The 26494-nt window shown below is 49.2% G+C and overlaps 1 protein-coding gene across 2 annotated transcripts in view; it reads right to left on the bottom strand.

Moving 5' to 3' along the window:
• The window catches only part of AGFG2 (ArfGAP with FG repeats 2), a 32305-nt gene that overhangs the window by 2846 nt on the left and 2965 nt on the right, over window positions 1-26494 (bottom strand). The window contains exons 2-11 of one of the 2 annotated variants that reach the window (XM_080940410.1): window positions 14507-14600; window positions 13829-13944; window positions 10565-10721; window positions 9735-9900; window positions 7847-7972; window positions 6958-6990; window positions 3125-3245; window positions 2865-2947; window positions 2640-2720; window positions 1346-1474 (exon numbers count right to left, since the gene is read on the bottom strand). In XM_080940410.1, the coding sequence (XP_080796536.1) occupies window positions 1346-1474; window positions 2640-2720; window positions 2865-2947; window positions 3125-3245; window positions 6958-6990; window positions 7847-7972; window positions 9735-9900; window positions 10565-10721; window positions 13829-13944; window positions 14507-14600 (1106 nt within the window). The remainder of the gene's footprint in view (window positions 1-1345; window positions 1475-2639; window positions 2721-2864; window positions 2948-3124; window positions 3246-6957; window positions 6991-7846; window positions 7973-9734; window positions 9901-10564; window positions 10722-13828; window positions 13945-14506; window positions 14601-26494) is intronic. The other variant, XM_080940411.1, reaches the window with a different exon arrangement.

The raw sequence follows: 26494 nt of genomic DNA, 5'->3' as shown, positions 1-26494 counted from the left end.
GACACACAAAGACATAAACCAGAAGTTACATTTAAAATTGTGTCTAGGGCTGGAGAGATGGCTCAACAGTTAAGAGCACTGACTGCTCTTCCAGAGGTCCTGAGTTCAACTCCCAGCAACCACATGGTGGCTCACAACCATCTGTGATGGGATCTGATGCCCTCTTCTGGTGTGTCTGAAGTACAGTGTGCTCATATAAGTAAGTAATCTTTTAAAAATCATGTCTGTATTGAACATGTGTTGTCAATTCAACAGTTTAACTGCTATTTACAGAACATGTCTGTTGCATTAGATCACAAACAGCCAGCTAGATGGTGGCGGTGCTCGCTTTGGACCCCGGCGCTTTGGAGGCAGAGGCAGGTGCATCTCTGAGTTCGAGGCCAGCCTGGTCTACAGAGTGAGTTCCAGACAGCCAGGGCTACACAGGGAAACTCTGTCTGGACAAACAACACAAAACAGCCAAGTACAGTGTCACATTTATTTAAGCCCAGCACGCTGCAAGCTGGGATGATCAGGAATTCGAGGCTAGCCTGGGCTAAACACTGCCAACCTATCTCAAAACAAAACAAAACGAAATAAAAACAACAACAAAATAAGTTTGAAAGGGGCTGATAAGGTGGATCAGCAGCAAAGGCTTCTGCTGCTAAGCCTGATGACCTGAGTTCGATTCCCACACGGTGGAAGGGAAGACCTGACTCATCACAAGTTGTCTTGACCTTCCTTCCTAGCAATGCTGTGATATGCACACCCAAACACACACAAAATAGGCGAAGGCTGGATAGATGGCTCCACAGTTAAAAAACACAGCCCGTTCTTCCAGAGGACCAAAGTTCAAGTCCCAACATCCATATGGTGGCTCAAACCCTTTACCAATCCAGTCTAGGGGATCTGATGCTGGCTTCTGGCTTCTGTGGGCACTGCATGTAGGTGGTGGTGCACAGACATTATGCAGGCAAAACACCCACACATACCAAATCAAATTCCTTTAAAAGGATATACGTACGGAGAGAGTGGTGTGTATAAATTCCTTCCTTCTTTATTGGACTGGGAAGGGAACTTGGTGCCGCTCCTGCCAGGCAAACTCTACCAGTGAGGCCCACCCTCGCCCTCTTCTCACTGTGTGAGCAGTCCCGGCAAGCCTTGCACTTGCCTCAGCTTCTTGAGTAGCTGGGATCAGCGCACGTGCAATTTGGTGTGCGGTTTCTGTGTAAATGCAACGCTGTTTACGTGAACACCACCGAGCTAGCTACGGAGTCCAGTGCGCATTGGGGGTGGGGGGCTGTACTGTCCGGACGCACAGTGGGGATACACGGACGGAAGAGGGGTTCATACCCGGGACTCTTACCATTCTGCTGTTCGGCCAGTCCGGCCTGTGTGGGGAACACGGGTGCAGGGAAGGCGCTGGCAAAGGCCCCGGAGGGCGGGGCTGGCTGGAGAAGGCCAGGCCGGACACTGCTCATCCCGAAGCCGGGCCCTGCGGAGCCAGAGAGGGGAGGCTCAGACGGGCTCGGGCAGATGGACTGACATGTTTACCCCCTCAACCTCCCCATATGGAAAAACGGGGTCACTCTTTTCACAGTGGAAGGACCTAAAATGAAGCCCCACGGCCATCCAGCTTTTCCCCGAAAAGCCTGTGATCTTGTCTGCACTTGGGGCCCCTGGCTTCATGAAGGGTGCGGTGCTCGCGAGCCACACAGAACCCGGGCCACAGACAAGGTGAAATGGGACCCCTTGCTATGTCTGGTCTCATTTATTCTCTCTCCCCGTGCCCCTTTCCCCGTCATGAGACAGGGTCTCTTGTAGCTGTCCTTGAGCTCACTTTGTAGCTAAAGATGGCCCCGCACTCCTGATCTTATGTCTAGCTCCCGGGGCTGGAATGACAGCCCCGTGCTATCATGAAATGGGCACGGGACCCCTCTCACCGGGTCATGTGAGAGCTGACGGACGGCGTGCACCACATGTGCATGTGACTCAATAGGTGACCTCCTGTCTCCCCGGCCTGAGACCCCATCCAGCTAAAGAGACTTGAGGAGTTTAAGGGGACAGTATAGGGGTTGTGGAGGGCCAGAGACAAGGGACCGCAAGGCCTTGCTGACAAACAAGGACAGGGACTAAGGAGCTGCGTTCACTAAGGTTCTCTGGTAGCTCAGGCTTGGGACACTGAGGGAGGAAAACCTGCTGCTCCAAGGGATGGTTCTGCATACGGGTTGGAGACAGGAGAATCATAGCGAAGAGGAAAATGCCTCAGAACCAACTTGGGGAAAAGGCATGCTTCCCTCTTCCCCCCTTTCCTCCACTCACCCACTTCTCTCTCGTCTTTCCTTCCTTAAAAAAAAATTTTTTTTTGAGACAGTCTCACTATGTAGACCAGGCTGTTCTTGAACTTGTGACGATCCTCTCTCTTAAGCAGTGCTGGTATTACAGGGGCACACCACTGTATGGCACTTTTTCTGGGACATTCATGATGGCATGACTGCTCCTATGTTTAGTCCACTAGGTGGTCTGGATTTGCAGATGGAACTAGCCTGGGCTAGTTGGCAGACAATGGTGGGGGTGTTCACTGCTCTTTGGATAGTGAGAGACGTAGGGTTAGGAGAGTCGGCACTCTAAAAATGCAGAAGCCGGTTCTGGGAACTTACCTGAGGCTAGACCATTGGGCTGGAATGGGTTGGTGGAAGGCAGCTGGGGTTGGGCAGGGGTGGCGAAGGGGTTGGTGAAGGCTGTTCACAGCACGAGAGAGAGAGAGAGAGAGAGAGAGAGAGAGAGAGAGAGAGAGAGAGAGAGAGAGAGATATGGTTTCAGTCCTCTTAGTCTCGGGATACTTCTCCCACCTCCCCTTCCGGGTCTCCGCAGGTAGGACTCACCTCCAAAGGGGAGCCCTGCGCTGCCGCTAACACCTGGCACAGCCGGCTGTAGGGCAGGAACCTGGCTGGGCATCCCGAAAACACTGTGGTGCAGGGAGAGAGGTGGGAATGGGCATCTTCCAGGAAGTGCAGAGCAAATGGGGCAAAGGAGGCAAGCCTGCTGTGTTACCCAAGGCTAGCCCAGGAAGTAAAGGGGAAAGACAAGCAAGTCACAAGGCACTATCAGCCTCCAGGCGGGTCACCTTCCTGTCTGGACCCACCTGCCAGGGAGGCCTCCAGCAGCCATCCTGGGTCCCAGGAGGCCACCCACATCTGCAAGGCTGTTGGGTTGACTGGCAGCCCCAAGGGGTGCAACGCCAAACGCAGACATCTGGCTACTTCCTGGATGGGATAAAGCAAGAAGGCAGCGCTGAGACCTGAGGGAAAGGGTGGAGAGGAGATGGAGGCGGGGTGGGAGTGGAATGATGACAGGAAAGGCACCTGCTGGACCCTCTGAGCCAGTGCAGTTCACCATGAGTACCTAGTGTAGGAGGGCTCGTCCCCTGAAGACTCCTGGGCAAGGCACTAAGGCCTCGTCTTGGCTTTTTTTTTTTTTTAGCCATACAGTTTGGTCTGCATGCCCTAGATGGCTGCCTGTCTCTTCAGCCAAGGTGACATTCTTCCGTCCCTGTCCTTTTTGAGACAGGTTCTCAATATGTAGCTCAGACTGGCCTCGAACTCTCCCTCATCCTCCTGCCTTAGTCTCCCAAGTGCTGGGATTACAAGTGTGCCTGGAATCTATGGGGCTAGGGACCAAATCTGGGGCTTTGTATATAGACGGATGCTCTACAAATATATTCCGAACTCCTGGGAAACTTTATCAGTCAGCAGGGGTGGTGCACACCTTTAGTGTCAGCATTCAGGAGGCAGAGGCAGGTGCATCTCTGAGCTCAAGGCTAGCCTGGTCTACAGAGTAAGATTCAAGACAGCCAAGGCTATACAGAGGAACCCTTTCTCAAAAGACCCAAACCAACCAAAGGAGAGTACTTTGTTTCATGAATGGAATCTAGGGTCCTGTGCATGCTAGATAAGTACCCCACCATGAAACTAACATCCCAAACCTTTTTCACACAGGGTCTCCTTATAGAGCCCAGGGAGACCTCAAACTGTGTCAGCTTCCTGAGTATTGGGAGGCTACCATACTCTGCATCTTTCTCTCTCTCTCCTCCCCCACTTCTCTGTCTCCCTCCTCACTCCCCCACTGGCACGGGGTATAGAACCCAGGACCTTGTGCATACTTGGCAAGAACTATGCCACTGAGCCAAATACACTCCAGCTCAGTTCTGGCTTCTTTCAAATGCTCCACCACTGTAGTCTGAATTTCTGTGCTTCTCCCTTTCCTAAAGGCTATTTTTTTTTTTTTTTTTTTTTTGCTCTTAATTCCTTACTTATTTGTGTGTGGGTGTTGAGTGCGTCTTACACAGGCTCTGGAGATCAAAGTCAAGGCATCAGGTTTCCATGCCCAATGCCTTTCCCTACCAACCATCTGACAGCCCCTCCCCCGCCCCCATCCGTGCTTCCAACCACAGAGTGTAAGGGCAGGTGTATCTGGGTCGCGCCTGCCTGCCTCAGAGTACACGGGGTTTCTGAGCTAATGCAGCTACCTCCAGGAATGAGTCAACTCTTTGGTACTGCCTCGGTCTCCATGTACCAACTGCTTCCCCGGGGGAGGGAGAGCTTTCAACCCTCGCTGGCGATCATAGCCTGTGAAGTGTTTCCCTGCGGCCACTAGAGGGCAGAGCTGGGCTTCAGCTCCGGTCCCACACTGAGCTATCCCCAGCTGCAAGGCTGCCGGTTAATACTTATTAATCTTTTTGCATAGAGGGTGCACATAGAGGTCGGAGGACCTGTAGTAACCGGTTCTCTTGTTCTGTCACGTGGGTTCTAGGGATCAAACTCAGGTCATCGGGCTTGGCAGCAAAAGCCTTTACCCACTGAGCTCCAAGAAACTGCACATTTATCAACTTCCCCTCTCTGCACCCCTGATGCACCCAGCACGGCCTATCAGAAGAGCAACCCACCTCTCAAAAGCTCTAGTCTGTAGAGCTTTGCCTCCCTTGTGTTGCTGGGGCTGCAACCCAGGGCCTTGCGTGTGCTAGGCAGGCATTCTACCACTGAGCAGCTCCAAGGTCACAGTGGGATCTTCCCTTAGTGGCTGCTATTGGTTACGCTGTGGCCTGTCTGTGTTAGAGCCGTCCTTGGGAGGAAGGCCATGAGTCTCCGGACTTTCTTCTTGCTGTCTCTCTTTTCCCAGACAGATGCCAGCTCTGTTGGAACGGAATCCCTCGTCGATAGGTGGGCATTTCTCTGACCCTTACCTTCTCTTGTGTCTTTTTGGACAGGGTCTCGTGTAGCCCAGGCTGGCCTCAACCCCCCTGTGTAGCTGATGGCTTCAAACTTCAGACCCTCCTTCCTTCACTGTCCTGAGTGACAGGGTTACAGGCCTATCACACCTGACTTATGCAGTGATAAGGACCAGGCCTCGAGACTCGGACAAGCTAAGCAAGTACTGTATCAACGGAACTATGAACAAATATATAACAATCTAAAACGTTTGAAGATTTTTAAAAAGCATTTTTACTTGTGTGAGCACTTTGCTTGCATACATTTATATGTACTGTGTATGTGCCTGGTGTGCATACAGGCCAGAAGGCGGCATCAGATCCCCTAGAACTGGAGTTACAGATGGTTGTGGGCTACCATCTAGGTGCTGGGACTCGAACCCGGGTCCTCTGGAAGAGCCACCAGTGCTCTTAACTATTTTTCTTCCTCTCTAGCCTAACATACATAATTCTTCTTTGTTGGAATTTATGGAAAATTTTATTTTCTAGTGAATCTCCAACTATTAAAGGATTGCGTTGGAAAAGGTAGATTCTGGGGCGGAAGAGTTGGCTCAGTGGCTCAGTGCCGCCATTGTAGAGGACCGGGGTCCGGTTCCCAGTGCCCACTAGATGGCTCCCAACCACCTGTGACTCCTGTTTTCAGAGGTTTCAATGCCCTCTTCTGGTCTCTGTACATGGGGCATGTTCATAAGTGTAGGCCCAAAATGCTCATACGTACAAATAAAAATAAAAAGGCCTTAAAATATATTCTAGAGGTAGATACTGACAGGTGGCCATTATTTATTCTATCTTAGAGCACACTCGCTGAAGAGTTCTTCAGGCCACCCTTGGCTGGCTCCTACAGTCTCATGAGGAAGGAGAGTGCAGGCTCCTACTCAGCTGACTTATTAATGTTAAATGTGCTGAGGCAGACATTATGATGCACATGCAGGTTGGGCAATGTAAGTTCGAGGCCAGCCTGGTCTACAGAGCGAGTTCCAGGACAGCCGGGGCTACACAGAGAAGCCTGTCTCAAATAATAATAATAATAATAATAATAATAATAATAATAATAATAATTTCCCATTGCGTCCAGTAGTCTGTGCTTTGTCAGAACTGCCAGTTTCAGCCTGGATTTTAACTGTTACCTGTATAAACTGGTAAAAGCTTGAGGACCGAGAGCTAAAAAATTGATGAGGGATATAGTTACTTGCCTAGACTTCTCAGTGAGTGCATTAAAGTGGAGCGTGATTCAGTGGTAGAGCACCTGCCTAGAATCCCCCAGTGAGGGGCTGGGGGCGTGGTTCAGTGGTAGAGCCCCTGCCTAGAATCCCCCAGTGAGGGGCTGGGGGCGTGGTTCAGTGGTAGAGTGGTTGCCTGATGTTGATCCTTAATTCTTAGTACCACAAAATCAATCAAGCAATCAGACCAAAGTTCTCAGTGACACAGCGGGACCCTGTGGGCAGAGTCAGGAAGTCTTAGTTCCACCATACTGTGTAGCACAAGTAGACAATCTGTTTTGTAACACTGCATTTTTTTCACTCAGGTGATGGAACCCCGGGCTCTCATTTATTCTAATCACACACTGTAGAGACAGGGTCTCACTACGTAGCCCTTGTTGGCCTGGTACTCGCTATGTAGATCAGGCTGGCTTTGAACTTTCAGAGGCTGTCACTAGGATTAAAGACTTAGGAGGACCTTGGGTAGGCTGAGGGCTGCAAAGAAGGACTCACCAAAGCTGTAACTTCCAGTTAGCATCCGACTGGCTGCCAATGAGGGTGGAGAAGGGAAAAAGAGTATGAGTCATGGCTTGTCTTTAGACATCTGGTCCCTACAGCCCTTCAGCTGCCAACTCCTGGTGTCCAGGACAGCTAAAAGCAGAGGCAGGGCTGTGGAGACTGAGATCTGGGGGCTTTGGAAAGAAGGAAAGGGTTGAAAAGGACCTCAAGAATCTCCTGCAATTTCTAGTAGTACAACACTCATTTCAAAGACCTTTCCATCCTGGAAGAGGTGAGCGTGGGCGGATACCTGGGGATTACCTTTTCCTTGACCTGCCACTTGACCCTGTGAGGCAGGGTATCACAGACAGTAAGGGCAGGATGCATACATTTTTGTAAGACGCAACCCTCCGGTGTTCCCGGCCGGAGATTTTCAGTGAGAGTCGGAGGAACACTGAGGTGGGTTAGCAGGCGAAAGAGATTTGTCACACAAGTCTGAAGACCCGAGTTCGAAGCCCAGGACCCACAGTGGAAGAAGAGAGCACTCGCTGAAGCTGTCATCTGACCTCTACATGAGTGGCGTAGCATGCGTGGGCCTGCCAAGTGTGTGCACATGTGTGCAGACAGAAACATAAGATAGTGTCAAAAACAAGAAAGAAAATCATCTTGGGTAAAATCCTAGCCAGTACTGTAGCAAATTCGCTTTTGTGAAAAACAGGATCACAGAAGCTCCTGTCTGTGGCTGGCGGCCCCACACTCTGTTACCCTTCAAAGAGAAGCAGTTTTTATGTGTCCTTTACGGTTATCCCGTGGATGTGGTCAATGGGGATGCGAAGGAAGAATGCATGGGAGTGGACGGCAGATGCTATTGAAAGAGAGGATGTTAATGGGTGAGGCCATTTACCTGCGGGCATCGACTGGGTCTGGAACGGGACTTGGACCGACGGAGGGAGGCTTCCAAAGGCCGCAGAGCCAGGGCTGCTGCTGAAGGCATCAAAGTTGGCAAAGCCTCCATGGGAAGGAGTCTGGCCTAAAGAAGGAAGGGATACAGACGGTACACGAAGGAAATGTATACATAGACCGAGGCGCTGGCTAGTTCTGTTTCTGGTTTTTTTTTTTTTTTTTTTTGGTCAACTTGAAATAAGCAAAAGTCATTTAGCAAGAGGAACCTCAACTGAGAAATGCCTCTGCCAGACATGGTGGTGCATGTTTTAATAACACTAGGGAGGCAGAGGTAGCAGATCTCTGAGTTCAAGGTGAGTCTGTGGGAGCACTTTCTTGATTAATATGGGAGGACCTAACCCAAATGGAGGCAGTGCCTTCCTTGGACAGGTGCTCCAGGGCTGTGTAAGAAAGCAGGATGATTAGTCTACAGAGCAAGTCCCAGGCCAGCCAGAGCTACAAGGTGACATCTTGTCTCAAAAGATCGAAAGTCAAAAGAAAACAGGCTGAGCAAGCCGTAAGGGAGAAGCCTGCAAGCCGTGATCCTCCGGTTTCTGCTTCAGTTCCTGACTTGAGTTCCTACTATGACTTCTTTCAAGGGGCTGTGAACCAGGACATGGAAGCCAAATTAACCCTTTCCTCCCCAAACTGATGAGTGATGTGGTTCACACCTGTGACCCCCCAAGAACTCAAAGAGGCTGGATTGAGATCAGCTTGAACTCCACAGCACTACAGACCATTCCAAAACAGACAGTTTCCTCCCTTCCCGACCCCCGCAACTCAGCTCAGTCCCCAGAATCTGTCAGTAGTTTATAATCTTAGTGCTGGGAACACAGAGACAGGTGGACCCCTGAGTCACGCTGGCCAGCCAGCCCAACATATGTGGCAAGTTCCAGGCCACCGAAAAACTGGTTTTTGTTTGATTTACTTGAATTGAGATGGCTTAGTGGTTAAGAACACTTCTTTTTTTTCTTAAGATTTATTTATTTGTTTCATATATGTGAGTACACTGTTGTTCTCTTCAGACACACCAGAAGAGGGCATCAGATCCCATTGCAGATGGCTGTGAGTCACCATGTGGTTGCTGGGAATTGAACTCAGGACCTCTGGAAGAGCAGTCAGTGCTCCTAACCAGCTGAGCCATCTCTCCAGCAGTCCCCAAACACTTTCTTTTTATTAAACACGACCAGGGTTCGATGGCCAGTACTCATATGGTGGCTCCCAGTCATCTATAACTCCAGCCCCAGGGGATCTAAAGCTGCCGGCACTAGGCATGCACGTGGTGCACATATATACTCGCAACGTGCAAAACATTCACACACATAGGGTACATGAATCTTTTAAAAATAAAGTGCAGAGAGAAAAAGAGGCAGCTGGTACCCAAGGAACAATAGCCAAGGCAGATATGGAGCTGTGTAGACTAGTCAGCCTGCTTTCCTACCCGACCCTGGAGCACCTGCCCAGGGATGGCATTGCCTTCATTGGGAGAGGCCCTCCCATACCTCTCTCCTCTAAGTGCACACACATGAACACGCGTACACATAAATGTGGGGATTCAGCTCCTCATTCTCTGCCTTCAGCCTCCTGCATTATCAGGATTACAGGCGAGAACCACCACACCCGGCTCCCTTCTTTCCAGCTTAGCAGAGATAAAGTAATAAAATGGGTTCTTTGACTGTTAAAAGAGTTGCTGGGAGCTCCCCTCCCCCCATGTGTTTTAAGGCTAAACTACCAAACTACCCTGCTGCTCCTTGACCCCAGCCGCGTAGAAAAGTCAGGCCCCAATGGCCCGGGTGACTTTGTGGTGATGTATGTGGTGCAGACAAGTTCTTGTCCTTGACGGTACTCACCTCCAAAGCCTGGGAATGAAGCAAAGGCTGGTGCCACGTGGGGAGTGGCAAAGGGGTCTCCGCCGATATCGGCCAGCAGGTCAGTGCTGGCTTTCTTGGTGGATGGATGGGAAGGAGGCTGGGAGCTCCTGGCCTGTGCCGTGCGGGCCTGAGACTGGCTGACAGACTTGGGAAAGAATCGTGTGTGACACTTAGAATCCTACACATAAGGCCTGGGCCCCTGCAGAGCTACCCAGACTGCCTCCAAACGGTTAAGCAGAGAGAAGGCAGAGGAAGTCGTCCTTGGTTCCCATGCTGAAGTTGCTCAGGCCGATCACGTCGGCCACAGGAAGCAGGTATTTGAGAGGCTGGAGAGCATTACCTTGAACTGCATAGCAATGTGTCCCACAGTGCCCAGGAACACCCACCTCTGTATATTCCCCTGTTCCCTCTCCCCGTCCCTCCAAGACTGGTTTGTGTAGTTCTGGATGTCCTTGACTTCCCAGAGATCCACCTGTCTCTGCCTGCTGAGGGCTGGGATTAAAAGTGTGTGCCCCCACACCCAGCTCACCCCTTATCCTTGCCAGATATAGGAAGCACTGCTCTAGAGCCTTCGTTGGGAGGGTCAAGACTGAGGTCATTATTCTCGTCTCCCTAAGCACCGCTTTCTGCCAGGGTCCAGGGATAGCAGATGTAAGCTAGCGACGGCAGCCTGGCTGAGAACCAACTTTCAGCTCCTGGACGGACAATGCACTAAATCCAGGCGATCCGACTTAGGAAAGCAATGCCCCTGTCCCACGCAATCTCCAGCGAATCTCAGCGGGAATGTGAGCATCAGGTCTCAGGGTTACCTGGCTTGAAGCGGAAGCAGCATCAGAGAGAGATGGCGCAGAATCTCCCAGAAGTGTCCGAATGGCTTTCCCTTCTGGGACAGAGCCCTGGACCGGGGTAACAGAGACACTGCCTTTGCTGTAAGAGGGTCCCTTGACTTGCTCTGGGGGGACATACCTGTGGGAGAGAACAGTTATGCTGTTAAAAAGAGAGATAGAGGGAACCTTGGACCATGTTCAACTGAGGTGGTCGGGACGACGCAAGGTACAGGGGTCTTTATTGTTTCTTTACCAATTCCTGTTTATGAATAAAAAGAACTTAGTGGTACACATCTTTAATTCCAGCTCCTGGAGGGAAGAGGCAGGTGAATCTCCGAGTTCTAGGCCAGCCTGGTCTACAAAGTGAGTTCCTGGACAGCCAAGGCTACACAGAAAAACCCTATATCAAACCCTCCCCCAATACCTTCCCCCCAAATAATGTTGAGATCTAACAATGTTCTCTTGAATGTGTCCCTCTCATCTGTGAGCAGGGCTTTGTGCACAGTAGTTAAGTGCTTAGCCACTGAGCCACACCCCAATCACCTCACTGGGGAATTCTAGGCAGGGACTCTGTCACTGAGACACATCCTTAGCCCCCTTGGACATGAGCTAGTACATACAGCTGCCCCCTGGGTATCTGTTTTTTCTTTTTTTCTGAGACAGGGTTTCTCTGTGTAGCCCTGGCATTGAACTCACTGAGATAGATCTACCTGAAACTAAAGGTGTGTACCACTGCCTCTGGTACTCCTTGGGTATTTTAATGTATCTTTCTTTTCTTTACACTAAAGTTTATTATTATTATTTGTGTGTGTGTGTCACACATATAAATACCGGTGTACACACATGTGTACCACTGAAGGTCAGAAGACAACTTGCATGTTATGTGTGCTTGTTCCTTATACCTAGTGGCCCCTCAGGTTTGAACTCAGGTCAAACCAGATGCCTTTACCTGCTAAGCCATCTTCCCATTACTGTTTTTGGCCTTTTCAGACTTAAACTAATCCTCCTGCCTCCACCTTTAGAACCTGCAACTCCAGGTGTATAGCATCATGTCCAACTTTGATACATTTCTGTTCAGAAATGCTAGTTATTCCCTCCCACCCCCATGTTGTGGCTATTTTCTACTTTTTAAAAGATTTTATGTTGTTGTTTTGGCTTTTTTTGAGTCAGGGTTTCTCTGTGCAGCCTTGACTGTCCCGAAACCCAACCTGTAGACCAGGGTGACCTCAAACTCAGAGAGATCTGCCTCGAGTGCTGGGCTTAAAGGCATGTGCCACCACACCATGATTCTTTAAAGGATTTTGTAATTAGCATATGGTATTTGTACAAAATGATGGCTGTCTTTCCTTCTTTGGACATCTCTAGTCATCTTGGTTTTAACTAATCATAGATATAATATGATAATACAGACAGAACAATGATCTTTTCTAACTTCATTGTTGAGGTGGCCCTTTCTCTTTCTGGGTCTCCCCCCTGCACCCTCCCCCCTGTATGTGTCTATTTGTGTGTCTGTGTGTGTCTGTCTATGTGTGTGTGTATGTGTCTGTGTGTCTGTGTGTGTCTGTCTGTGTGTGTGTCTGTGTGTGTCTGTCTGTGTGTGTGTATGTGTGTGTGTCTGTGTGTGTGTCTGTGTGTGTGTGTCTGTGTGTGTGTGTGTGTGTGTGTGTCTGTGTGTGTCTGTGTGTGTCTGTGTGTTAGGGACTAAACCCAGGGCCTTCCACAGGTTACACTGAAGCCTTTTCTGTACTTTCTACTTTGAGACAGGGTTTCACTGACTTGCTGGGGCTGGCCATGAACCCCTTTCCATAGCCCAAACAGGCCCTGACTACTCCCTCCTTGTCTCAGTCTCTGGAGTAGCTGCACCACCAGGCTTCCTCAGAATTCTCCTTCTCAGTCCCATAGACGGCATATCTGTTACCTTATCCAACATGGATCCCCATCTGCCACGGCCTCCAGGTCCTGCTGGAGAAACCCCCTTCCCACCCCTGCGTACAACCTTTATTCTGCAAGCATCTGATTGCTAGGATACCCCAACAAGGTAGTCTGGGACATGGCTCAGTGGGTAAGGTACTTGTATAACCACGGAGCTGCGAGTTCAGATCCCCAGCACCTACAAAGAGTTAGGTGTGCTGGCAAGAAGATCTACCTATAACCCCAGCTCTAGGAGCAGATACAGTCCCAGGGGCTCACCAGGCAACCAATCTAGCTAAGCTGGTGGGTGAGCGCTGGATTCAGCGAAAGACCCTGTCTCAAAGTGGAGGGCCAGCGATTTGGCTTCAGTAGGTTAGGATGCTTGTTGCCACGGCCGATGATCGGTGTTCAATCCCTGAGACCCACAAGGGAGAACCTGCTCCACAAAGTTGTCCGCTGACCTCTACACGTGTGCCCTGGCACACAGATACACACACACAGATAAGACCCACTGAGCTGTAGAAACCTGCCTCCTGGCTCCAATCATTCTACAAGAGAGAGGACGCCAAGACGGCAGGGTTGAGGCTGGGGGATGCGACTGCACGGGTACGACGCTGGCTAAATGTGCATGAAACCCTGGGCTTGATTCCCAACACCACGTAAGCCAGGAGCGGTGGTGGATTCGTGTGGTCCCCACACTCAGATGCCAGCAGCGGGGAATCCAAAGTTCAAGGTTGTCCTTGGAGACATAGAATTCAGGGCCAACCCAGGCCATATGCCTTAAACAGAAACTGCAGGATTAACGACTCATAACGAGTTCTTCTTTTATGTTACTTTCTTATTTCATTATTTTGGAATAGGGTCTCATGTAGCCCAGGTTTGCCTAGAACTTAGACAGTAGCCAAGGATAACCTTCTTCTTTTTTTTTCTTTTTTTAAATTTATTATTTATTTATTTATTTTGAGACAGGTTTTCTCTGTGTAGCTCTGGGTGTCCTGGGAAAAATTTTGTAGATCAGGCTAGTCTCGAACTCACAGAGATTCACCTGCCTCTACCTACAGAGCGCTGGGACTAATCGTGCACCACCACCACCCAGCTGAGATCTTGAATTTGACTCTTCTGTCATATTCTCCCAGAGTGTCGGGATCGAAGGCATGAACCAATGTGCTCAGCGTCAGTTTGTCACTTTGCAGTCAGAATTTAGCTCTAATTAAATCTGGGAATCAGGGTGAGGAAAAGACCCATTCCAGACCCAGTCACAGAGAAACACCGGTAATACTCTGGAAAAGGGATTGGTCGGCAAACTGCCTTGGCCGTACCTTTCTTCTTCCTTACCATCTTTTTTTCTCATATTTTTCCTGGAGAAACTCCTTCACCTTCTGAGGGTCCCTGGAATCTGGTATCAACGATGTCCGAGCATCAAAAAGCCCGAGCCAGATCTTCCGGCAGACCTGAAGGGACGGAGCAATGGAATGTCCCAGTGTAGTGGCACCGGAACTGTTAGTGACCCTCTGAATAATGGCGTCAGGCCAATATCTCCAAAGATAAAATATCTACTGAGCCGGGATACAGTGTGTGTGCTGGGGATCCACAGACAGCCACACAACAGACACAGTCCCTGCCCCAGTTTATAATCGAACAGGTCAGGCCTACATAAACACGCAATACACGTAAGGCAAACAATAGCACATACTAAAAATACAAAGGAAAAAAAAAAAACACATCCCAAAAGAAACTGTAGGAGCTGGCAAAAATAAAAATAAAAAAAATAAATAAATAAAATAAAAAAAAAGCAGATGGCTTGAGCTGGATCCCTAGGTCCCAGATTGTGAAAGCAGAGAACCAACGTGTAAAAGTTGTCCTTTACCACTATAGATAGACAGACAAAGAGACAGACACACAAAATGGAGAATGTAAAGAAAAGAGTTTTCAAAAGAAACTATTGGGTTTTCCAACCATCTTGAGGGAAAGCTTTGCTTCCAAGTGGCATAATAGCAGCAGCCTCCAGCTCACCTCATTTCCCCGGGATTGGAGGAACAGGACTTCAGGCTCAGTGAAAGTTGTCATGGAGATGGACTTGACACGATGAGGGGGGTTCAGGCCTCTCCTGCACGGCAGAAATAGAGAGGTGAGCTATGGTAGGGTGGAGAAATGAAATAACTGCACGTAAGATGGTCTCAGGACCCCATTCTGGGCTGTAGGCGTGGCTCAGTGGTAGAGCCTCTACCCAGAATCCCCCAGTGAGGGGCTGTGGGCGTGGCTCAGTGGTAGAGCCCCTACCCAGAATCCCCCAGTGAGGGGCTGGGGGCGTGGCTCAACAGTAGAGCCCCTGCCTAGAATCCCCCAGTGAGAGGCTAGGAGTGTAGTTTATCAATTAAAAATTGGTTGTCTTAATATACACAAACAAAAACCCACCAATAAGAAAGTCCTGCCAAGGCCCCTCAAGATGGTTTAGTGAATACAGGAGCTTGCTGATATAACAACCTGAGACCCCCACAATAGAAGGAGAGAAATAATGCCTGAAAATTCATGTTTGACTACCGTGTGCACTACGGCACCCCCACATACACTAAATAAATGAATCTAATAAATTTTAAATATCCCAACTATAAGCTAGTTTCTAGTATCAGGAAAAATTGTAAAAGAGAATATTGTGAAAACTTCAGATAAGAGACAAGAAGGGAGAAAAAACACGTTGTGACCCTGCCAGTGACTTTGGAGAAGGCGGCAGAGCTTGTCATCCGGACACCTCCTCATGGCTGGCTTGGATCCTGTCCAGGGCTCAGCCTTTGGCTGAGGGGTGACTTCTGGGAGCTGAGACACTCGGCCACATCCCACTTCCAGCTGTTGTTCTAGGTCTACGGTGACATATCCTGAGGACCCCACGGGCTTCACTAAGCATGGAGTATGGCAGAAAAGGGGCGCTAGACTAACGCCGATGACAGTAACGAGAGAGAGGCTGTGTGGAGCAGAATCGGTCTGCAGAAGCCAGCGCCTTGTTCCCTTAAACAGGAGGATGGAATTGTGGGAGGGAATGGACAGCCCCACCCCCTTCAGGAAGCCACATCTGCAAAACGAAATATCCCAGGCGCCCCTCTTCCGAGATCTTTTCATAAAGCAGGAAGAAGTTTTAAAAGTTGATCCATGCGATGGAATGGCATGGGCTCACCGCCATGCTTTTGTGTTTGCTCCATTAAGTCCCTGGAGAGCCAGGTCTTCCCACAGACAGATACCCTGTGGGGATTACAATAGAAAAGAAAGATTTCTCACTCTATTCACTATTACTCCCATTGCCCTTCTGGGATTCTAATGGGAAACCGGAGGCTCAGCTAGGCGAGGGCTTTATGTTTTCCCCTTTCTCTTTTTTGTTAAGATTTATTAATTTATTTAATGTATGTGAGTACACTGCTGCTGTCTTCAGACAGACACACCAGAAGAGGGCATCAGATCCCATTACAGATGGTTGTGAGCCACCATGTGGTTACTGGGAGTTGAACTCAGGACCTCTGGAAGAGCAGTCAGTTAAGCATATCTATTTACTTATTAACCATTTGCACACTTCATGGCACATGTGCGGAAGCCAGAGGACGATCTGCAGGACTCTGTTCTCTCTTCCCACCATGAGGATCGCCAGACTCGGTGGCAAGTGCCTTCACCCACTGAACCATCTCCCCAGCCCCCAGGTCCTTCTTGCCCTGATCTTAAAACAAATGCAGCAAAGCCAAAACAAGTGGATTATACCAGGACATGAGAAACCACAGACTCACGTAAGAAAGTCTCTGACATTGAAGCATCTTTGGCGCTGAAACACTGGGTAGGGCCTCAGACCACACCTTCGTAGGTTTACATGAAGCCCTGATATCTCCAGCACTGTGTAAACCAGGTGTGGAGGTAGATACCTGTGAACACAGCTCTGGGGAGGTGGAGGAGGCCACCCTTGGCTGTGTAGCAAGTTCAAGGCCAGCTAGGAATAAGAGACCCTGTCTCAAAAAAAAGAATGAAACTATGGGGCTGGAGAGATGGCTCAGGGGTTAAGAGCACTGGCTGCTCTTGCAGAGGACCTGGGTTGGATTCTCAGCAACCACATGGTGGCTCACAACCATCCCAGGGTCTGATGCCCTCTTCTGGCCTCAGATAGCACTACTCCTACATGGCACACAAGCATATAGGCATGTATGTAATGTGTGTATGTACGTGTGTATGTGTGTACCATACGTGTAAAATAATGAAGTAAAATAAAGATTTACGTGAGGAATATATGTTCACACTCAGGTAGCACACACAGCATGAAGTTATCCATGCCGAGTTCGGAAGAACGGCAGTGGTCGTGCCAGGCTAAGTGATGGCAGAGCGTGGAGACGGGGAAGATGCCAAGCCACACAGTGGACAGTGAGGCGTGGCTGCTCCTGGGTGATGAATCGCTCATTAAGGGATTTTTAGCGAAGGCTACAGACAAGGTCATTTCCCAGCCATCCTGCCACTAGACCTTTGGGTAGGGACTCTCCAGATGCCCCCAGAAAATGACAAGCAGTATCCAAGAGGGTGACCTGGAAGGAAAGACGAGAGGGAGGGGACAGGAGACCGTGGGTCCTGGTAGCAGGCAACAGCTCTTAAATACGGTCTGTCCTGGCGTCTGCTGCGATCAGGTTTCCCCGCAGCCTAACTCTGAGCGCTTGCTCACTAAAACTTGGTTTGGTTTTTAACCTGAGCCAGCCTGCTTCCTCCTCTTATCTAGTCCAGGTTGGCCTTGAACTCGCTATGTGGCAGAGGATGACCTTGATCTCTCAAACCCCTCTGATTCCCCTTCCCAAGTGCTGGGGTTGTAAGTGTTGGAGACCACCACGTGCTTCGTTGTGCAGTGGAAGGAGTTAAACCCTGGGGCATCATGCATAGGACATGCAGGCGCATGCGCGCGCGCGCACACACACACACACACACACACACACACACACACACACACACACACACAAAGGGTGGGGACTCAAGAAGACATCCAGTCAGACACCTGAAGGATTAGAGAGAACGATTTCAGGATGTTAGCAGTGGGGGAAGGAAGAGAACTGGTCATGGGAACAGTGAAATTTATTATGTTTACATTAGAAAAACAGATTCTAAACCTATCACAAGAAGGTCACTGACATTTCCTGAAAAGGACATCCAGGAACTGTTAGCAGTTGTAAACACAAGAGGCGCTTCCTTGTGGGGGTGGGGGGGAAGGGAAGGAGAGGGAGGGGTCACTCAGGCAGGCATGGACCAAAACCATCAGCCTGCTCCTGGACAGGAGAGGCGTTTTGGGAAGGGAGGATGAAGGAAGGCTGGGAAGTGATTGGAAAACATGGGGCCTGAACGTATCTGAAGGGAACAGGATGTCTCTGTAGCTCAGGACAGAGAGCACAGTTCTGACCTTGATGTCTGGGGACTGGATTATGAATAACCACAGTCAGTCTGGGGGGGGCAGGGAAAACACTCCACAAGGAGGCTGCAGCCCGGGAAGAGGACCTACTTGTAGGGCCTATGAGTCAGACGCTGTCTCTCTGAATCATATGGAGGCTACTGCCGGCTAGGAACACAGATGTAGAAACCTCTCCTGCCAGCCACTGAGCATGGCCTAGGTGTTTTGCATTTAGCTGGGTCTAGTCCAGGGTCATGTGAGTTCCAGGGTCATGTGATGGGCCAGATGTGACTCACTGGCCTGGAATGAAACAGACCCAACCCTCTGGCTCACACCCAGTGTCCCCAACAAACTTTCCCACAACACCCCCAAATGAGAAGGAGTTACTGCCCTTGTGTGGTGGCAAACCCATGCCAGATGAACTCAGAGATTAAATTTACTTGCCCAGCCTGAATAGGGCAATCATGCTAAATGAACTTAAGTCAGTTTATTCATGCATGTGTGGCGTGTGCACGCGTGTAAGCCTGTGGGGAGGCAAGAGAAAGACATTAGTGTCTTGGTCTGTCACTTGCTGCCTTATTCCCAAGGCTGAACTTGGAGCGAGGCTGGCAGCCAGCAAATCCCAGCAATCCCCCTGCCTCCTAGCTTTTTTACATGGGTGTTGGGGATCCGAACTCAGAGCTCTTACCTACTGAGCATCTCTGAAGCCCCAGGAGGAAGCAAGAGAGAGCAAATTGATTACTATGGCTTAAACCCTAAGCCAGCGTTATTCATCTACATTCAATGCTCTCCCTACTTCTCTCTGAAATGTGTAGCCTAGGCTAGACCTTGAGCTTGTTCTATAGCACAGGATGGTGCTAGGCTCTTCTGCCTCCACTTCCCCGATGCTGGAATTATACTGGTGTACCTTTGGTGGCCCGTGACCAACCTCCGGGCTTCCTGCATGCTAGCACACATCCTACCAAGCATCCTACCAACTGAGCTTCATCCCCAGCCCCTACTTTAATCTCTCCTTCCCTCCAACCCTCCCTCCCCCTCTCTATCTCTTTCTCCCCCCCCCAACCCCCCTAATAGCAGTCTAAATGCTCTGAAGTCTTCTGAAAAGGCTACTTCTTGCATGTACAGACAACCAGTCTTCCCAAGCCTCTCGCTGCTCCTCTCTCCTCTCTTTTGATTTTATTAAACACACCAGTACCTCCACCTTGCTACCGTCAAGCTGGTCTATATATTTTTGCTTCTATCTTGATCCATGGAATCCTCAAACCCGCTGAGAGGCTGAGATAAGAAGGTTCTGTCAGGTCAACAGTGGAAAAAACCCAGTTCCACCCAGCAGCTAAGCCCTCTCAACAGTGCCAAATCCAAACTCGGGAAGTCCTTTCCTCTGAAGGCTTGTGTTCGGAATCATACAGCCTGGATTTGGGTTTCTTTCCTGCAAGCTGTACTCTGCTCCCTGTGATCAAGGGACAGACAGCCAACAGACAAACAAATCTTTTCCATCAATTCGGGTAGTGTGTGCCATTAGCGTACATGCGGAGGTCAGGGGACAGCAGGCAGGGGTCACTTCTCTCTGAATGTCCTGGGAATTGAACTCAGGTTGTCAGGCTTGGGGGCCGGCACCTTTACCCACTGAGCTGGCTTCTTTGCTTGGGGTCCCAACCGTCCTGAGGAAGGTGTCCATGAGGAAGGTTCCCAAGTCACCCCGCTCCACGGTCAGCTTCACTGACTTCACAAACTCTGACATAAATTCTGCTCCACTCCTTACTCAGCTGTGAAGATAAACAGCACTCCCATTGTGCAGAGCCCAGCGTGCACCTGACAGGCCTGCTGGCTCCTCTCCCTGCCACCCTGAGCCCTCAACATTTCCCCTCCTTGTTTCTGTTTATCACCTGTTCCTTTTTCCCACCTCCTAAGTGCCAGGATCACGGGGTGTGCCATCACCCCCAGCTCCATGTTTTTCTTTGTTCTGCTTAAAAAAAAAAATCACATTTATTAGCAAGCACTTTTGCACACTGGCCCACCTCACAGGCTCCCTTGTTATCTGTGTGTCTCGGGGGAGGGGGGCACATGTGTCAGAGTGCTTGTGGAGGTCAGAGGTCACCTCTAGAGAGTCTCCTTCCACCTTAGAGAGACAAGGGATTAAACTCAGGTCCTCAGGCTTGGTGGCAGGACCTCATGAGCATTCTTACTAGCCTTTCATTTGCTTTTTGAGATTGGCTCTAGGTAACCCAGGCTAGCCTTGAGTTTATCCAGTCTCTGTGTTAGGATTTCAGTCCTATGTCACCATGCCTGGCTTCTTTTCACCTTCTTCATCCTTTATTTCACTTTTAGATTTCATGTATGTGAGTACACTGTGGCTGTCTTCAGACACACCAGAAGAGGGCATCATATCCCATTACAGATGGTTGTGAGCCACCATGTGGCTGCTGGGAATTGAACTCAGGACCTCGGGAAGAGTAGCCAGCCAGTCCTCTTAACCATTGAGCCATCTCTCCAGACTCCTTAGAGGCTTTAAGTTGTTCGTGGACATCTAATATAAATAAATCAGCGGCTTTTGGGATGGCAAAGTGATTGATTACTTTAAGAAGCATGAAGACCAGAGTTTGATGTCCAAAAGTCAGGCTTCCAGGCATGATGGTGCACACGCCTTGAATCCCAGCACTCAGGAGACAGAGGAAGGGACATGGATCTCTGAGTTGGAGGCTAGCCTGGTCTGCAGAGCTAGTTCCAGGACAGCCAGAGCTACACAGAAAAACAGTGTCTCCAAAACAAAACACCCACCAGGTAGAGAATGCCTGAGGAACACCATGAGCACACAGCCACACCCCCATGCACACCCGTGCACCCCCATGCACACCCATGTACGTAAGGCTAAATTAATAAAGTAAATGAAATTGTGCCATCTACCTCTGCCCAGTAAAGGTACCCATGAGAGATGGGGGGAGGAGAGGAGGGAACAAAGGAAATAAACAGGGCAAGGTACATGTGTACTTTCCAATTCACACAGATGGAAAAGTACTGAATTATAGGGCAGACAGTAGGTTACACCTTCCTTCCTCCTTGATAGAGGGCTTCACCAAGAACCACTTCTATCGAGTCAGGCAGGGAAACTGAGGCACATGTAATGTGGGGGCTGGTTTCAAAGGAAGAGCTGCCAGTACACATCTCTGTCGACACCTGCCTGGAGAACTTCCCTAGTTAAGTCTGCCTGCCATGGTCAGAGAAAAGTAGAAATAAAAGCTGCCCATTTTTCAATTCTGAAGCATTAAACGGGGCCCTGACAGCCAGGGCACAGAAGCCTGGCTTGCTTTAGTGAACAAACCAGAAATGTAGCATTTCTCCCTCTACATGGTGGTTTATCCCACAGGGGCTTTCAAGAAAGCACATTTAAGGAGTCAGGGGAAAGGCTCGGTCTGTACAGTGTTTGCTGAGCAAGCACAAGGACCCGAGTTCGATCCCCAGAATCCACATGAAGAAAGCAGGACGTGGTGGCATGCCACTGTAATCTCAGCAACAGGGAGATGGGGACAGATGACTCCCAGTTACATGCTCAATGGCAGCCTCGCTTCATGGGTAGGTTCCCGGCCAGTATAGAGACCCCACCCCCAAAAACCCAAGATGGGTGGCACCTGATGCACAAGGTTACCTCCTGACCCCCATGATTGTATGCATATATAAGTATATGTATGTGTGTGTATATATATACATATATATATATATATACACACACACACACACATTTAGAGACTGTCCTTGAACTGCCTAAGCCTCAGGAGTCCTAGTTCACATGTGCATGCCGCCATACCAACCCAACAGATGCTTTTTAGTAACAAATTTCACCTCACTTTAAGTATCAAAAGGCAGGTTTATCATCCTGTAGGACAGTCAGAGTTATAACCACACAATACATAGGGAGTTGGAGGAGGCCAGTCTGAAACCATTGCCAGGCCAGTAAACCCAGCAACCGTGAGGTAGAAAGCCAGCCTTGGTTATGTAAGGGGGTGAGGGTGGAGGCTAGCCTGGGCTACACAAGACCCCGTCTGAAAAACAATACAAGGGCTTGTGAGATGGCTTGGCAGGTCAAGGGAAAGGTGCTTGCTGCCAAGCCCGATGACCTGAATTAGCTCCTGCGGATCCAATGCCTACAAGCTGAACTCTGACCTCTCTGCACACACACACACACACACATATACACACATACATGTATACACACATACATACACACATACACACACATGCACACAAGTAAATACAGGTTATTCAAAAACATCAAAAGTTGCATGTGTATGCTGGGGGACAGCCAAAGCATCTAAATCCTGATTAAAGAAATTAGGTATGAGGGGCTGGGGTCTAGCTCATGGTAGAGTACTTGCCTCATCTGTATGAGGCCTGGGGCTCAAATCCTAACACTGGCAGAGAAAGGAAGAAGTTAGGAATCCGAAGAAGACAAAATGATCAAGCAAGATCAAACTGTCAGCTACATTTGTGGCAGCCCACACACAAACACATGTGAATTAAGAAATGACGTGAACCAGCAGCCAGCCTGAGGCCCTCACACGGACATGCCCCATGCTATTGATACAGTTGAGAAAAGACCTCGTTAGATAAGAAAGTGTAAGTCCCAGCACTCAGGAGGCAGGGGCAGGTGAATCTCTGTGAGTTCAAGGCCACCCTGGTCTAGAGAGCAAGTTCCAGAGAAACCCTGTCTTGCAAAGAAAGAGGGAGGATGGAGGGAGGACATATGAACTCATACATGTAGGGGAAAGTTTAGGATGCCTGTGTGCTAATGTGAAATGTAGAATTCTGGCCAATGAGATGGCTCAGAGGGTAAAGAAAGATACCTGACATTAAGTATGAACTCAGGGACCCACATGGAGCAGGGAGAAAATGACTTCTATCAAGCTGTCTTGACCCCCACATGGGCACCATGGTGTATGCATGCACATACACATACATACACACACACACACACATACACATACATGTATACACACATACATACACACATACACATACATACACACACACATACACATACATGTATACACACATACATACACACATACACATACATACACACACACACACATACACATACATGTATACACACATACATACACACATACACATACATGCACACACACACACTATATATAAAAATAAATAAATCAAATGTGATATTTTTTCTTCTCCAGACCTTAGAAAATTCAGCTTCCCCAGAAGACCCCCCTCTCTAAAAGGCAGCCATGTTTAGAACACAGTTAAATGGCCTTTGATATGGTGTATCCTGCTGTTTCCTTTCTTGGACTAGGGTGCTCAAGATGGTATTCGAAAACTTCCCTTCAGTCTGCTCCTCAGAGGGTTGGGGATGTAGCTTTGTTGGGAGGGTTATCTCCTAGTGTGCAAGAAGCCTTAAGTTCAATCCTTGTGAAATGGGAACAGTAATGCAGTGTGTAATCCCAGCAGCTGAGAGGTAGAGACAGGAAGATTAGAAATTCAAGGCCTCCTTTGGCTACATAGCTAGTCTGGGGCCAGCCTGGGCTACGTAAAACTGTCCCAAAGGGAAAACAAAATAGCGGACGGCTCTGCAGTTAAGAGCACTGGCTGTTCTCCCACAGGACACAGATTTGATTCCCAGTATTTATGTGGAGCTCACAACCCTCTGTAGCTTCAGTTCCACTGGGCCTGAGGCCCTTCTCTGGTCTCTCGGGGCCATAGTGTGCATGGTACACAGACGTGCATGGAGGGCAAACACCTATACATACAATAAAATAACAATATATGCTCTTCTTAGCTGGGTGGAGATGTCGAAGCAGAGGCAGGTGGATCTCTGAGTTTGAGGCCAGCCTGGTCTACAGAGTGAGTTTCTGGACAGCCGGGAAAAGAAGACATCATACAACAACAACAACAACAACAACAACGCTCTTCATTTTAACAAAGACTGCGTTTTTAAACGTTTAATTTATGCTGTGTGTAGTGCACGTGAACACATTTACAGAGGTCAGAGGCGGGCGTTGGGAGTGCTGCTCTATCAAGCTCTCCTTGTTCCCTAGAGACGAGGTGTTTCACTGGAACCAGCAGCCTCCCTCCTCTCTCTCCACCCCCCTGCACTCCCCCTGCCCTCTTTCCACCCCCACCTCCCTGCCCCAGCACTGGAAATACAGACACCCATGGAACCATCCCTAGCCCCGCTTGGCCTGGTACACCCTATGTAGACCAGGCTGGCCTGGAACTTATAGAGATCCAACTGCCTCAGCCTCCTCAGCGCTGGGACCAAAGGCGTGCACCACCATGCCCAATAGACCCTGGGGATCTGAACTCAGGTCCTCCTGCTTTGTGGGTGCACTTGACATGGCTAGCATCTTCTGGGAAGAGAGAAAGTCAACTAAGGAATTGCCTCCATCAGACTGGCCTGTAGGTAATCCTCTGTGGGAGCGTTTCTTGATTAATGATTGACATGGGAAGGCCCCGCCCACCGTGGGTGTTGCATCCCACAGCAAGTGGTCCAGGATTGCATAAGGAAGGTGGCTGAGCAACCCATGGAGAGCAAGCTAGTCAACAGCACTCCTCCATGGCCTCTGCTTCCATTCCTGCCTCGACTTCCCTTCATGAGGAGCTGTGATTGGAACACGTAAGTCAAATATACCATACGCGAGTTACTTTTGTGTTTTACCATAGCAACGGGAAACAGAGTAAGTCGAGGCAAGTGCGTTTGGCAGCTGAGCAGTCTCTCCAGGTGTCTCCTTGACATCACCCTTAATATGTGCTCATTCAGTCACATAACATACGGGGCTCTGCTGCACCTGATGAGACTCACTACACGCAACACACCACTACTTATACATGGGTAGGCCCCGCGGAGGCAAGCTCGTGGCTATTACTGCAGTATCTCCATTGCCCAAGGGAGTGGCTGGGGCTTCAGTTATTCTGCCGAAATCTGCCAACCACCCAAATAAATATGCGGGCTGTTGGCTTACGACAGTTTCTCCCTAACCATCTCCACAAGATCCTAATGTATGGGCGATCGACTTTACGGACTTTGAGAAAATTCAGTCTGATAATTTATTTATTGCTCTGTGAGTGTCTGCTCAAAGACACTGCAGAAGTATGGGGGTCAGAGGACAACCTTTTGGAATCAGTTTGTTTCCGTCCACCAAGTGGGTCCTGGGTATTGAACTCAGGCCTTGGCAGCAAGCCCGTTACCCACTGAGCCATCTAGACATTGCAGGTTGAGTTCTCTTACTTAACCCCCTGGGAACAGACAATGCTCAGCAGCTGGTCATCCAGTCTGAGATACATATACCCCCAGCAACGCTAGCCTTCTTGGAGTCTCTTGAAGGAGTTTTTCCTTTTACCACGTTTCCGCTACACCTTAACAACCCCTACCAAGTGTTTGCCTAAGTCATAGGAGTCAATGATTAAAAAAATTACATTCATCTTTGGTTTAAAATTAAAAAAAATTCTTTTCATGTGTGTTCTTATGTGCTTGAGTGTGTGTACCTGTACCCACACGTTTGTCTGATGTGTCCTCAGAAGCCAGAAGAGGGCATTGGATCTCCTAGAACTGTAGTTACAGGTTGTTGTGAGCTACAATGTGGGTGCTGGTTGGTCCTTTGCAAAAACTATCAAATACTGAGTTATCCTCCAGCCTTTAGTCATTCGTTTGTGTGTGTGTGTGTGTGTGTGTGTGTGTGTGTGCCGCAATGCTCCCATGAAGATCACACAGGTCTAGGGACTCAAGCAAGCACCCGTGACCACAGCGCAGAGGGTGTGCCTTTTCATTCCTGACACCATAACTGTGACAGTGACCCCGAGGGAGAGGTCTACGGTTCTACAAATTGCTCACGGATATGGTGAACTTTTCCAGCAGAAGAAATCAGGTTTCTTTCTGACATGGCCTAGATCCCCCGTCCTCCCTTCGGTTCCGGTCGTGGGATATTCATTATAGAGGACGAGGGCTGTCACGGGATACTTGAAACCAAATCTAGGAAGCGGTAACAATGTCAGCACTTCCTGCTTATGCAGAGCCTTTATCTTATCAAAACCTTTAAAAAATGGTTTCTAAAAGCTCAGCATGGTAGAGCCCGCCTTCTATCCCGCACTTGGGAGGCAGAGGGCATCAGGCCACTAAGTTTGAGGCCACCCTGGTCTACATGGCCAGTTCTAGCCCAGGCTGTATAGTAAGACCTTGGCCCCCACCAATTTTTTTCCTAATTACATTTATTTACTGTCCGTGTGTATACACTTGTGAGGCAGCCTGTACGTAGCCGTCAGAGAACAGCTTGGGGAATCGACTCTTCCCTTCCACCTGGTGGGAACTGAACTCAGGTCATCAGGCTTGAAGGCAGGTACTTTTACCAACTGATCATGTCCCTCACTCCATCTCTATTTTTAAAAACAAGGTCTCCTACATCACAGGCTGACCCCAAACTCACTAAGTAGCTGAAGGCGACCTTAAAAAGGCTGCATTTTGTTTGGTCTTTATTACTACCCACTGGGGTCTGGTTTTATTGCTACTGTTTAGGTTGAATTTGTTTATTTTCAGGTTACATGCATGAGTGTTTTGTCCATATGTATGTTTGTGCGACACGTGTATGCCTCGTGTTTTTGCA

Source organism: Micromys minutus (genome assembly GCF_963924665.1).
Source record: "Micromys minutus genome assembly, chromosome: 29".
NCBI lineage: Eukaryota > Metazoa > Chordata > Mammalia > Rodentia > Muridae > Micromys > Micromys minutus.
Note: the sequence above shows the minus strand (reverse complement) of the source record. Positions and strands in the feature narration are given on the sequence as shown.